The sequence below is a fragment of the Lepidochelys kempii genome, chromosome 3, assembly GCF_965140285.1.
Source record: "Lepidochelys kempii isolate rLepKem1 chromosome 3, rLepKem1.hap1, whole genome shotgun sequence".
Lineage (NCBI taxonomy): Eukaryota > Metazoa > Chordata > Testudines > Cheloniidae > Lepidochelys > Lepidochelys kempii.
In genome coordinates, this window is record NC_136382.1 from 96,811,555 (window position 1) to 96,826,135 (window position 14,581).

The 14,581-nt window shown below is 42.1% G+C and overlaps 2 protein-coding genes across 8 annotated transcripts in view; one reads left to right on the forward strand and one right to left on the reverse strand.

Annotated features, from left to right (window-relative positions):
- The window catches only part of TPD52L1 (TPD52 like 1), an 85,825-nt gene extending 71,304 nt beyond the window's left edge, over positions 1-14,521 (forward strand). Inside the window, exons 6-9 of one of the 7 annotated variants that reach the window (XM_073337210.2) lie at positions 1,966-1,980; positions 4,669-4,707; positions 7,193-7,253; positions 13,048-14,521. In XM_073337210.2, the coding sequence (XP_073193311.2) occupies positions 1,966-1,980; positions 4,669-4,707; positions 7,193-7,253; positions 13,048-13,182 (250 nt within the window). In that variant the 3' untranslated portion in view covers positions 13,183-14,521. Of the gene's footprint in view, positions 1-1,965; positions 1,981-4,668; positions 4,727-7,192; positions 7,254-13,047 lie in introns of those variants that run through there. The other 6 variants (XM_073337212.2, XM_073337211.2, XM_073337214.2 and 3 more) reach the window with 6 other exon arrangements.
- The window catches only part of HDDC2 (HD domain containing 2), a 74,786-nt gene that overhangs the window by 41,273 nt on the left and 18,932 nt on the right, over positions 1-14,581 (reverse strand). The window lies entirely within an intron of this gene.

Consider the following 14,581-nt stretch of genomic DNA (forward strand, 5'->3'; position numbering starts at 1 on the left):
ATCAGCCACGCTATCAGAGGCTCGTTCACCTGCACATCCACCAATGTGATATATGCCATTATGTGCCAGCAATGCCCCTCTGCCATGTACATTGGTCAAACTGGACAGTCTCTACGTAAAAGAGTAAATGGACACAAATCAGATGTCAAGAATTATAACATTCATAAACCAGTCGGAGAACACTTCAATCTCTCTGGTCACGCGATTACAGACATGAAAGTTGCGATATTACTACAAAAAAACTTCAAATCCAGACTCCAGCGAGAAACTGCTGAATTGGAATTCATTTGCAAATTGCATACAATTAACTTAGGCTTGAATAGAGACTGGGAGTGGCTTAGTCATTATGTAAGGTAGCCTATTTCCCCTTATTTTTTCCTAACCCCCTCCCCCCCAATGTTCTTGTTTAAACCCTGGATTTGTGCTGGAAATGGCCCACCTTGATTATCATACACAATGTAAGGAGAGTGGTCACTTTGGATAAGCTATTACCAGCAGGAGAGTGGGGTGGGAGGAGGTATCTTTTCATGCTTTGTGTGTGTATATAATAAGATCTTCTACACTTTCCACAGTATGCATCCGATGAAGTGAGCTGTAGCTCACGAAAGCTTATGCTCAAATAAATTGGTTAGTCTCTAAGGTGCCACAAGTACTCCTTTTCTTTTTACTAGCTGTGTTTCAGGATGCTTAAGTTAAGTGCAAATGAGAGACACAATTATATATACTGCAAACTTTCTGTGGATAATAGTTTCTATAATATTAACCTCTTGGTGGAGTTTGTTTTATGATACAAAACTAGGTTATGTAAATCTCGACTGTCTCAGACAGGATCTCCTTGAAGTCTTTAAAACTCGAGCACTCAATCCCAGAAATTCTTCCCTTTGGTGCTAAGGGGTTAATTGGAATATCTGTGAATGTGTGTTGGTAGAGCTGATATTTGGATATCTTCCAGAACTTTCAGATAGTGAATGATACATCTAGGGAAGAGAGAGAGTCCCTAAAGGATACAAGGGCTTTGGGAAGGCGATCACTTAGTTGCTCTTTGCTTTGACTATCTGGAAAGTGGATAATCAAACACCTCCTTTGAGAAAATATAAAGGCTTTGATTCTGGAAGTCCCTGTGCAGCACACAACAAGGAGCACTAGGGTAACCTATGTGTAGTGACAAGAGTAAAGTTAAGCATTGGTCACAGCCCTCCATGCTGAATGAAGGCCCTTGCATACCTGTTTCCTTACTCTTATGAGGGCATGGTAAAAAAGGGCTGGGTTGTAGGAGGAGAATAAATATGAATGAGGAGACATGGCCCTAGATTCTCAGCTATGCCCCATATGCACAGGGCACAAGAGAGCCATATGTTGCTCCCCTGTCCTGGGACCAATTGTATGCCAGATCAGCTCCCAACAGTATTTAGGGCAGCTTCGTGGATTTAGAGACTGCAGATATATTCCTGTTTTCCTAAGCACTGTTCTGGCTGGTAGTTCTGAAAACACAAGCTTCTTAACATTAATGCTCATTATTATTATTTTACTATCCTTTAAAATTTCTTTTTTCTTCTCAGTAAAAATTATGTCCTATAACCCAGTCTTGTTGGCTGTAAGTGTGTTGTACTGTGCTGTCTCATTGAACCCAAGAAAGTCTGTTCAGACAATGATTTAAAATGAAGATGAAACAGTCCGAGCCAGCACAAGGTTTAGTGGACTAATGCTCTCAACTCTGGTACATGCCAAGTATTTGATTATGTAACACAGAGATAGGTGAAGTTTATTTAAAGAAGGTATATTTGAAGGACTTTCAACTGATCCACATTCTCCAAGTGTCAAGAAATGGATGCATATGACTCTTTTTCTCCCAAGGATTGTTTGGCATTTTAATGGGAGATTGTTTGGATTTTTTTTACCTATGTTTTGCTTCATAATATACCAACTCTTAACTCTTGCTCTTCTTTCTTTATGCTGTCCTCCTAGGTCACATTCGACTGGGTAAGATGTGTATTGCCCTTCATAAATACTGCCGCTGTCTTTGGTATGGCTTGTTTAACACTGTGCCCTCTTTCCTTTTTACATTATTATCCCAGATAAAAACATGTTCCAGATCAGCCACAACATCTTGATTTTTATAGTGTGATCAACCTAGTGGGTTTATGGCTGGAGTATGTGAAAAGACCTTCAGATTGGATTCAGAATGTTGTTTACACATTCTTGGATAGATTAGCCAGGGATCTCAAACTCAAATCACCACGAGGGCCACATGAAGACTAGTACATTGGCCCGAGGGCCACATCGCTGACACCTTCCATGAGGCCCTGCCTCTTCCCACCCCTTCCCCGCTCCTATTCCAACCCCTTCCCCAAATCCCCGCCCTGACCCTGCTTCTTCTCCACCTCCTCCCCTGAGCGCATTGTGTTCCCACTCCTCCCTATCCCTCCTGGAAAGTCCTAAGCCGTGCCAAACAGCTGTTTGGCGGCGGGCAAGTGCTGGGAGGTAGGTGGAGGAGCAGGGACATGGTGCGCTGTGGGGGGAGGGGAGCTTGGCGGCCGCAGGAAATAACTCCAGGGGGGAGAGTGGGGGTTGAGGGGAGCTTTGCGGGCCACAGAAAATAACTCTGGGGGGTGAGGGGAGCTTGGCAGGTCGCGCGTTTGAGACCCCTGGATTTGATTCAAAATTCACATAATGGAGTTCAAAACATTGTTTCTCTCAGGCAAATCCATTTACATACAGTTCTGTTATCTCAGCTGTCCCTTGTTGTTTGTAGAGGTTGGCGTATAAACAGCAAAAGCTCAGTACAAATTGTGTTTGGACAGCAGAGTTTTGTAACTATCATATCACTGATTAATTACCACCTTTTAAGTGAAACAATAATGCCCAAGTCCTGTCCTAAGATATACTGAGAAACTCCTGTTGCCTTCCACATGAGTCCTGAAGACACATTCAAGGGTAGAACATGGCCCTAACTAATAAAAATAAGCAGGTGCTGAGCCTGCAAAACACACACAATTGTGTTTAAGTTCAAAATGTTCAAAGGGCTTCCAGTAGAGTTGGGTTCCCTTTCACAGCAAATATCAAAATTTGGGGGCAGGGGGAGTGTTTCTGAATCAGACTGGAACCAAATATTGAAACCCTTTAGGAAACAGAATTACCATTCTCCACTGAACTCTGCTCAGCACCTAACGGGTTGAAGCTCCCACAGCTGTACAGGCCCCTTCTTAATAAACTCACTAGAGTTCTTTGGTGTCTCATGTAACGTTAACAGCTGCAACAGTCACCATTCTAGGCCAGAGCTTCTCTCATCCTATAAATTCAATAATTTGGAGTGGCACGAATACGCTCTCCTTATTTTTCTTTAAAGAAAATAAAATTGCATTGGTATGAGAAACTCAGCAAATTTTCTCCATACTCATGGCATCCATTACATGGCCCCTCCCAATGAATCCTGTTTTAATGTAATTTTGGATTAAATAATCTTTTTGTTTAGAGCTTATATTTGGTACATGTCTATGATAGTTGATGAGCAGCCTGCTCTAAATTATTCGGATAGGAAAGGAGCAGAAAACTGGAGCTATGTGGCACAAGAACAACATGGAAAATATGCTTGTTTCATTTAACCTGGATTGTTAATTGTTGCAGGCATTAGTAGGGGGTTCAGGAAAAGTGTATGTGATCCATTGCGTTTGTGGAATGCTTGGGCTGTAGGGTTTGTACTTTTTAAGGTTGAAAGCAGTGTGAAATAGTTGAATGTTAAAACCTTGTTTTGCGTTTATTACTGAATGGTTATTGGTGTATTGCAGTATGTTAGGGTTTTTAAACGATCTTAACTAGAAAATATACAATAGAGAACATACCTGCATTGGCAGGAAGATGGGTTCATATGCCCAAATAGATCTTTCCACGTCTAATTTTTTATTTTATGTCCGTGTGTGTGTGTGTGTGTGTGATTTCTCCCCCTCCACTTACAGCAGTTTCATAGATAGACTATGTAAGTGCATGTCCAATTTATAAGGAACATTATAATGTACAATTTATGTGACTGTTTTTGTGTTTTAATTGTTATAATCACTTTGGTTTATAAGGCTCAAATCCTGGTGCCACTTAAGGCAAAGCACCCATTGTAAGACCAGGATTTGGCTGTCAATCAATAGTGAAAGTAGCAATAAATGGATTTTTGGTATAGTACATACTCTTCCAGTATATGAAGTACTCCTAGCCTGCATATTTAAATGTAGTTGGGAGCCATTCTTAATTTCAAATAAGAGAGAGTTTTATGTTCACTCTTAAATCCTAGAATTTCATTTATTCACCACCTACGGAGTTCTTTACAGGCTTTACTCTTCACATGGACTAGAAAGGCACTTTCATACCCCTCTGCGTGATATTAGACTGCACATGCCTTGCTTTTGTGAACTGAAAAGGTTTGATTCCATTATTGGATTGTTAGCAGGAGATACTCTGTGCAGTTCTTCTGAGCCCTATTCAGCCTCTTGATCAGGTGCAGAGGTGGTGGTGCACAGATGTTCTGTGATCAAAGTGAGGAGAAGAGCTCTTTGCAGCAGGAGCTGAGTACCAGCGCTCTGAATTAATAAATTGCCGTGTAGACTGTGTGCTGATCATGTTGCAAACTGTTGCTTATAGTGCTGTCTTTTCTCTTTCCTCTCCCTTGCTTTCACATGGCAGTTACTCTATTCGCCATTCCATAAGTATGCCTGCTATGAGGTAATAATGTGCCAACATTATTTGTATACACTAAGCTGAAGTAAAACCATATATACTTTATTTGGGGATTTGCTTTTCTTGGTCCTGACCTTTCAGCTTTTACTTGCATAAGTAGGCTAGTTTAAATCAATGGGATTACTCATCTGAGTAAGGGCTGCAAGACTGGGCCCTTTGGTGGCTTTTAATTTATTAACTATTCAAGTACTGTACAGGCTGTTAGACAAATGAGAGGGAGCTGAGAAGAATTTGAAGAAGTGGATGTTTATAGATCCATATTATCGAATGTGAAATTTAAATATTTTCACTGCATCTAGGAACTGTGCTATCATGTCAATGGGAGCAGTATCTGGCCCTTTTCTTTCTAAGTATCTTTATTAGACAAATTTCAGTAAATAGAAATGAAAAAATAAACCTTAAGGACTAAATACCTGATCAGATATCTGCTTCAGTATTGTTTGGACTTACAGGGATCAATAGACCATGTCTCCTCTTCACTTGTTACAGTAAATGAAGAAGGGCAATATGTACCCAAAGGAAAGTAGTGATGCCAGAGGAGTCTGTTAGACAGTGGGTCATGATTAATAAATCAGAACACTGTAAATGGGTGGCTAAGTTGTAGAGTTAGGAGCAGAAAATGAGGGCACTAACTGTGCCATTCTCTTACTTCTCCAGGATTACATCTCCTGGCTCAGCTGTGAAGGCCAACATGTTTCTTCCCACTCCCCAGGCCTGCTTGCCTATACCCCACCTATCTGCATGGATAGGGAGTAGTAGCCCCAGGGATGTTGCTGTAACCATGATGGGAGTAGTCCAACTAGGAGATCAAGGGAGCACCTTAATCCCTCTGCTTGGGTGACTGTGATCCATGGTCTCACCCTAAGACAGAGCATATGCTTATCACATCTCTTACGCCCACAGCGTGATTGTGATCAATACATTTTTCTTTTCCGCTGGCAATATTAAAAATCAAAAGCATTTAAAAAAAAGCTATGTTCAGTTTTTGAATAAAATAGGCTGGCTGGCAAGAGGACTGTCACTTGTGCTGACTAAAAAATCAGACTCCTCATGTTCATTTTATTTCTTCTAAGGTATTTTCACACCCATGACTCTCACTCAAAGGGCTCATTTCTACCCTCTTTGGAGTCAGAGACAGAACATCAGTTGATTTGGTTAGGGGCCAAACTGGGTGTAGATAGATGCACACTAAGGGCTTACTGCCACTTAGGCACTTTAGGTGCCTAAATCCCAGAATCAGGCTCCATTGGGATTCAGAAACCTCCTGCTCAGCTGCTTCCAAACAATGCAAGTGTCTAAAACTGGTCAGCACCTACATGTTTGTTAAAAGTTCCATAGGCGCCGGTGTTTCTGTCTGTGTGCGTGCATGCATGCTGCAGCCGCATGCCATGTGTCCCGACGCCCTACCAGTGATGCACCGACCAAGGGGAAATAGGCATTCTTCTGCTAACGTGCCTGCAGGCCCTGATCTAGTGAGCAGGCTCAGCGCTCATCTACTGGACTGAGCCCCCACAAACGAACTTACACAAAAGTTATGAAGGAGGTTCTCCTTCTCTCTTCCCTCCAGCTTACTGCCAAAATGGCACAGGCGCCGAACACCAAGAGACAGTTGCCGCTGCGAATCACAAGCAGAAGGAGGAACTTTTCTGCAGCTGGAACTTAGGTGCCCCTTTTCTAGAGGGGGCAGGGTTTAGCACACACCTCGGTTTGGCATCTCCCATTGATTAGCTTAGTCAAGGAGCTCCCTAGCATGCTGGCTTTTGTGAACCCCATGAGGTGCCTGTCTGTTCTCATTCATTGTATTGGAAGCCAAGGAACCTAACCCAAGATTTGTGAATCCCAGTGATTTTCTAGATGCTTAAAAGTTAGGTGTGGCAATGTTCAGTGCTTCCATGCCTCAGCTTCTTTGTGTCTCTCTAGCCCCAAGGGCCTGATCTTGCGAAAGGCTGAGATCTCCAGTTTCCATTTGAAAGCAATGGGAATTGAAGGCGCTCAGCACTTTGAAGGATCAGGCACTAAATTACAATGATTTTAAAAAGTCATTTTCATTGAATTTCCTACTATTCACAGACAAGTTTATTTCAGGGGGACAAAACAAATGGCTAAAATCAAGGAAATGCAGAATTAAGGCCAGCAGTCCCTTGGATCTTAGGAGGATACTATAAATGTATCACAGCATAGAGTAGCTGTCATAGAATAGTAAATATTCAGTTTAAATTATTACACAGATTCTGCTCTTGCAAATTTGTAACTTAAAAAAATTCTCATCAGATTAGTGCAATTGGATTTGAATGACAGCAGCACAAGCATCTGCTAGTAGTACACTACTGATGTGTGGTTGCACACTGATAACCAGTCTTCGCTCTGTGCTGGGATCATTGTCTAGCAGAAATTGGGAAAATAAACCATGCCATTACTGTACACAGGTTCAGAACTGACACTTTTCTTTTTATCGTGTTTTTCCTCCTAGGAATTCTCCAACTTTCAAATCGTTTGAGGAGAAGGTTGAGACCACTATCACAAGCCTGAAGGTAATGATTAGGAGCCTGTGCTTGTTAAAATGACAGCTTAGTCATCACTGTCACTTGTGCCAAAGGCAGATTGGATTTCATCCTTCCATGAAGGATTTCATGGAGCTGTAGTGCAAGGAAAGAAAATGAAGGCAATATGCAGAGAAATATTCTTTCTTTGCTTCTGGAATGCCAAGTAACAAACTAAATTGTCTGTCCGCTTAAATAAACTGTCTCAACCAATGCCCCCATTGAAACAGGGAAGGTCAGGTGCTTAAATGGGGTGAACTGATGGATGGATCTATGCCGATTTACACCAGCGTTGGATCTGGCCCAGAGTTTTGAATGTCAAGTACTAACTTCCCAGCTAACGTCAGTCTTTTCTCTGGATTGCCTCAAAACTATGTAAAAGTCTGTACTGAAGGAAAAGTAAAGTATGACAACCTTGAGCTAGCCCAATGATTAACCCTTGAGAGATCAGACTTGAGGCAGTAGCACCTTTTAGTGTTACCACACGAACAGAGCAGAGCCGGGCACATTTGAAAGGCGCTAGCCTTTGCACCGTGCGGAGGGTGAGCAGAGAGGCCATCTTCCAAGCTGTCTCGTGCCTCTGATGACAATGTGTGCATAAAAAATGCTGCTTGGTTCAGTGTGGTGTAAAGATTCAGTAGGATCACAAAGTGCATTCTTTCTTTGTGCTGACTAAAGCTATATTCATCAACCTTCAGTCTTGAGACTAACTGAAAATGTTTGTTGCATGGGTGCCAGTGTCCCAGCCTCACTCCACAAGCGGGAAGCTAAGACGCATACAGTCAGCACTGGGAACTGAAGTCAGACCGCCAGGCTCCTAGGCCAGTGCCTTAAATATCCTCCCACCTCCTTCACTCCTACCACACTTTCACTTATCTCTCTATGCTCAACTGCCACAGTCACCCAAAAGAAACCCTTTTAAAATTGTACATTATGCATGAATGAGCTTGGAATTGCTGTCTAGTCGGGGCTGTGTGCGCATCCTGCTTAATCTTTATCCTCCCTGACCACATGCTTAATTTATAATGAAAGGCTCAAGCAATTAATTGCAGGGCCTCAAGTAATTTTTTTTACATTCATAGCTGATGCAGCAAGCCTAGAGGTGCCAGGGCTCAGCCCTGGCACAAATTAAGCACTGCTCCCAGCATACACACCTGTATAAGGAGGTGCAACCATCACATGGGCTCCCATGACCCCCAAAGGCCATAGCAGGATTCTCTGGGGTTTCCATTGTTCTCATGTCAGTCCCCCTTATCCATCGAGTGGGTTTTGTACATAATTATTTGCTTATAGTGAGGGTAGTTACTAGAGCTAGTGTTAGGCTTTTTAGTCCTGTTCGGTATTTATACTCCTTGTGAAGGCTTCACTAAGCCTTTCCTGCAATGTTGAGGGCCTACCTAAGATGGCCAAAGCCAAGTCTACTGGTTGAAAGCTGTGCACCTCCTGCTGCTCCATCACTGTCAAATGTACTCAGGGTCTGCTTCAGCAAGGGGCAAGTCCCCAGTCAGGGCCCAGTGTGTCAACTACACCAAATGAATGCAGGCAAGTCACCTCAGCTCACTTCTTAGAGGCCGTTCTGAAGGCATCAGCCTCTGACACTGATCTGCCTGCGGAACGGACCCTGAGATCCTGGTCTCATTCTGCTAAGTTTGGAACAAGTAGGCAAACAGGGTCTTAGCTAAATCATCCCATGTTATTGAGTGCTGAGGGTGCAAGTAAACCACCATCTAGGAGCTCTTCAGTCTCATAACTGAGGTCCTTAACCCCAGAGTCATGGGTAAGGGATCAGCTCCTATATCCAGAGAAACACTGAAGTCAATGCCAAGCCTTCATGGCAAACCTACTGCGACTTTCACGTACATTGTAACTCAGCATTGTTTTTCTCCCTTGGCACCAAGGAACAAGAGGAAAAAACAGTCATGATTTTTCAGCACCATGGTGATCAGGGAGGTTGATGGTGGTGATAGCTGTGGCCACTGTCTCAGTATCAAGTGCCTCTCTTCCCATACATCTTGCTGTCTCTAGCCTCCCTACCTCTTCAGATAAGGCTAAGGCTAAGGCCTGCAAGGGGCCAGAACTCCTCTACTTTCAACAGCAGCAGACTTTCCAGGGAGTGGGTCTGGAGGCGAGCAGAGGTCATTCTCCCATGAAGAGTGACCTAATGAGGTCTTGAGGAGGGGAGAACTTCCTTATAAGCCTTCCTGCAAAGAAAGGGGATGGAGGCATTTATTTTATTGTATTTTAAAAAGCAAACACTGGTCTCCAGCAGTCTGATGATGTCCTGTTGTAAGATTGCCAGAGCTGATGTTCCTTGGTGATCTCACTAAATCAAATGTTAATAACCTTGAAATTAGACTTTAGGCTGGACAAAGGGGCCTGAGAGTTATTGCCCAACTCTCCTTGAAAATCAATAGGGGCTGGGTATCTAACTCCCTGGAGTTCCTTTGAAAATCAACCACAATTTACAGATGAGACACAGCGGTGGGGGGAGGTTGGAGTTGCTAACACTTTGGAGGATAGAGTTAAAATTCAAAGAGATCTTGATAAATTGGAGATGTGGGCTATAGACAACAAAATGAAATTGAACAGACACAAATGTAAAGTGCTATACTTAAGGAAGAAAAATTAAATGTGCAAATACAGAATGGGGGATAATTGGCTTGGCAGCAGCACTGCTGAGAAGAATCTGGGAGTTGTGGGGGATCACAACCTCAACAATGCGATGCTGTTGCAAAAAAAGCAAATGAAGTTTTGGGTTGCATTAACCGAGGCATAGCGTGCAAACCACAGGAGGCGATAAAACCACTCTATGCCGCGCTGGTTAGGCCTCTGCTGGAGTACTGTGTCCAGTTTTGGTCACCAATGTGTAAAAAGGATGTAGAGAAACTGGAAAGGATCCAGAGGTGAGCCACAAAGATGATCAAAGGGATGGGAAATGCAGGCCATATGAGCAGAGGCTGAAGGAAATGAGTATGTTTAGTTTGGAAAAGAGGAGATTAAGGGGGGATATGACAGTGGTCATCAAATACTTGTAAGGCTGTCATTAAAAAAAAGAGAGAGAGAAAAATTGTTCTCTTGCCACAGTGGGCAGGACAAGAGGCAATGGGTTCAAATTACAGCACAGCAGATTTAGAGTAAATTTCAGGGAAAAACTTCCTAGCTGTAAGAACAGCAGGACAATGGAACAAACTGCCCAGGAAAGTCAGGGAATCTCCTTCACTGGATGTTTTCAAAAGGAGGCTGGATAGCCATCTGTCTTGGATGGTTTAGATGCACCAAATCCTGCATCTTGGCAGGGGGTTAGACTAGATGACACTTGTGGTCCTTTCTAAACCTATGGTTCTATGAACTACACACTGGATCTCAGCTAGGGGAATCCAGTAAAGCGGCTTTTATCTGTCACCTTAGTTCTGTGTTTTAGCTATTGTGGGCCAAAAAAAGAAAAAAATTGTAACTGGATTTAACAGCTGCGTTTTTAGGGTGTCCAAATTCAGGTGCCCCATTGTCTGAGTTGCTTTAAATTTTGCAGAAAACTGCTACATCAGTCCTAGATCTCAGGCCAACGTGACTTGTGGCTTTCACAAATGGGTCCAAAATAAGGCTTATAATGGAAAATCAGTTGCAGGCTTAATCATGGAGCAACTGCTGCCTGTTCATAACATGTCTCCATATCTATGGTCAGCCAATGTTGTTGTTTTTTTCTTAAAACATCATCTATTTCCATTTGCAAATATCAATAAAGAGGGAATGTTTTGTAAATGCTCCTAGAATTCATAGAGATTTTCCAGCTGTGGCCTGTATTGCTCTGGGCAAGGTACTTACAATCCTGTACCTTATTTTATAGCTCTCTCAAACTAGACAAGCTGATCCTGTTCATCATCATGTATCAGCAAATGAAACAAAGGATTACATGGGATTAACCCTTTGGAGACAAAGGACACAGAGTACATTTAATTATAATCATCTTCCTAAGCATTCACGTGGCTGAGTGTCTGGAAATGCTGTTTCAGCTGTAGAAAGGGGTAAAAATATCCCACTCTATCCACAGACCTAAATCCACTTGCAGAAGTGCTGCCCTGGCCACAACTCAGAACTAAGGGACACTTTCAGGTTAATTCAAGGCAGCAATTACTAGTTTAATTAAGTCTAAATCTGCTGTTTGTCCAGCGGAGGAGTAGTTAAAGAAAGCAAATGCTTGGCTGAGATGAGGGGACAAATGTGCTAGGGTTTGCCAAAGCTTTATTTACAGATTGAACATCCTAGCCTTTGCTAAAATCTTGTCAGGAAAATGCTGCTTCAAAGCAGTTTTATACATAGTTACTTATTTTTAGTTCTTACACTCACTGTTTCTCCATAATCCATGTCTCTGCAGACAGGTTGATGCTGTGCATTTCCCTCAGGTGCCTCATTCATGGGACTTACTTCAGAATTTATTCAGAAAGTAAATTTAAACAAACTTGGATCTGATTTTTTTAAAAGCCCTTAACACCGTTTTGTTTTCTCCAAAAAAAGAAAAGGAGTACTTGTGGCACCTTAGAGACTAACCAATTTATTTGAGCATGAGCTTTCGTGAGCTACAGCTCACTTCATCGGATGCATACCGTGGAAACTGCAGCAGACTTTATATACACACAGAGAATATGAAACAATACCTCCTCCCACCCCACTGTCCTGCTGGTAATAGCTTATCTAAAGTGATCATCAGGTTGGGCCATTTCCAGCACAAATCCAGGTTTTCTCACCCTCCACCCCCCACACAAATTCACTCTCCTGCTGGTGATAGCCCATCCAAAGTGACAACTCTTTACACAATGTGCATGATAATCAAGTTGGGCCATTTCCTGCACAAATCCAGGTTCTCTCACCCCCTCACCCCCCTCCCAAAAACCACACACACAAACTCACTATCCTGCTGGTAATAGCTCATCCAAAGTGACCACTCTCCCTACAATGTGCATGATAATCAAGGTGGGCCATTTCCAGCACAAATCCAGGTTTTCTCACACCCCCCCCCACCCCCATACACACACAAACTCACTCTTCTGCTGGTAATAGCTCATCCAAACTGACCACTCTCCAAGTTTAAATCCAAGTTAAACCAGAACATCTGGGGGGGGGGAGAGAGTAGGAAAAAACAAGGGGAAATAGGCTACCTTGCATAATGACTTAGCCACTCCCAGTCTCTATTTAAGCCTAAATTTCTCCAGTTATCAAATTGATTCTGTTGACTTCAATGGGTAACAACATCTACTCACTACTGCCCAATTCTGCCACCGTTACCTACATTGAATGGTACCTTATTTTGCAGAGAGAGCCGTTGCTTTAATAACACAGTGAGCTGCAACTCAACATATTAAAGGGAGGAAGAATCTAGTCCTACTGAGAAATACAATAAACAAAACATACTCATTAAAACAACGACATACACCCCTATGCTAAGGCTGAAATTTTCAAAGCACCTAAATGATTTGGATGCTCAGTTCCCATTTAATGTAATGGGCACTTAATTTCCAAATACCAGAGGCAGCTTTGAAGAACTCAGCCTTGATATTTAAAATGTTGTTTTTAAAAAAACAAAAGTATCAAAAGCTCTGAACACAAGCCCCATTGTATGCTTTGAAGTGCTACCTACTCTGCAGGGTATGAGAACATACACTTCCTCTATCTCCATAGAAAAGTAAGTCAAATTCCTTTTAAAACAAAACATTCAGTGTGTGAGGGGAGGGGAAATAAGCAGAATGGAATGAGAAAAAAATCACTGTTTTCTTCACTTGCCATATTTCAGACAAAGGTTGGAGGGACAAGCCACAGTGGGGGGAGTTTTGAAGAAGTTCTCAGTTCTACTGCCCACGCCAGCACTCGGGGCTCTATCACAGGCACTCCGCTTCCTGAGAACGACGAGGAGGAACTTCAGTGTTAGACTGTAGCCCCTTGTGGCCAGCTGTATCCTACCTGGTGAGACTTAGCCCCATAGTTTTTTCTATGCTTCCTTTCTACAGCCAGCTTGAGACATATGGCTTTGTAACCTCTTGAAAACGGCCTTACCCATGTGATACTGTGGTCATTCTTCCAAATGTATTGGTATTTTTACCATTAAGCATTTTTATACTCCATAGAAATTGCACACACCATCATTTCTTAATGTTCCAATTTCTATAATGTAACCAAACAGTTCTTGCTTTATGGTATTTTTCTCTCCACACCTCTGGTCCAGTTGTTAATTTCTTTGATTATTTATTTATTTAATTAAAGGACTGAATGTGTTTTTAGTATGCATGTTTCCACTGATGATGTAACCCCTCTCAGTGACACAACAGACAGATGGGTCTAGGACTGTGTAAGGATTTCTGTTGCCAGCAATAGCCTGTCCACCAAATTATACTATGCTCTTTACTGAGAAGAATACAAACATGACCTGAGCTGCTTAAGGAGTCAAACAGAATCATTTCTTGTTATACTGGAGCCTCTATTCCTTTTTCACTTCCGCAGTCTGTCTTTGAATTTCCTCTCCTAAAGAGGAACCCAATTATTCAGATGCAGACTAAGTTGATCACAGTTACTGTCCCAGAGCAGGAAACGCTACAGTTGAAAAACATGTTCTGTTACTTGCTGTTTGATAAGACTTTTGATGCTGGGAACCAATTTCAGTATTAAACCAAAAACACAAACTACCTGTTTGCCTCCATACCATCTCACTGGATGAGTATGTGCTTCAGACTAGTCCAAATTATCCTGGGTTACTGAACTTCAGGGCATAATTCAGATCCTTGAATGTTAATTGCTTAATCTCCAAGAAACCTCTTGGATTAGATGCAGCATGATTTGTTGCATTATTTTAAGAGAAGGAACAGTAAGGTTATTATAGTATTGTCTGCCAGCCAGCCATTGGTGGCAGCAAAAGAAAACTTTGTCTAATCTGCAGCCTGGTTCCCCAGACTGAGATGAGCACAAGCCTATCAAGTATGAACATGAATGTGGGGGAGGGGAGGGAGGAATTTAGCCTGCTTTTAAAATAGGCCTCTTTAATTTCATCATACTGCAAAGCTTCAAATCAACTTTAGCCATTCTGTATCCTAGGCTTTGCTAAAAGCTTGTCAGGAAAATCCTGTATCAAAATGGTTTTTACAGGTGTTCTGTTTTTTTTGTTATGTTTTTAATTTCTTACACTTAAAATTCTCCCATGTGACAAGTTGATTCTGAATGCATCTCAAATGCCTCTTTAATGTGATTTAATTTGCTTTTTGTGTAACACATTAAAAAAATTTTGTGACAAATTGCAAGTTTCTGTTGCAGCATTAATTTTTATTTTAAAAAAAGTT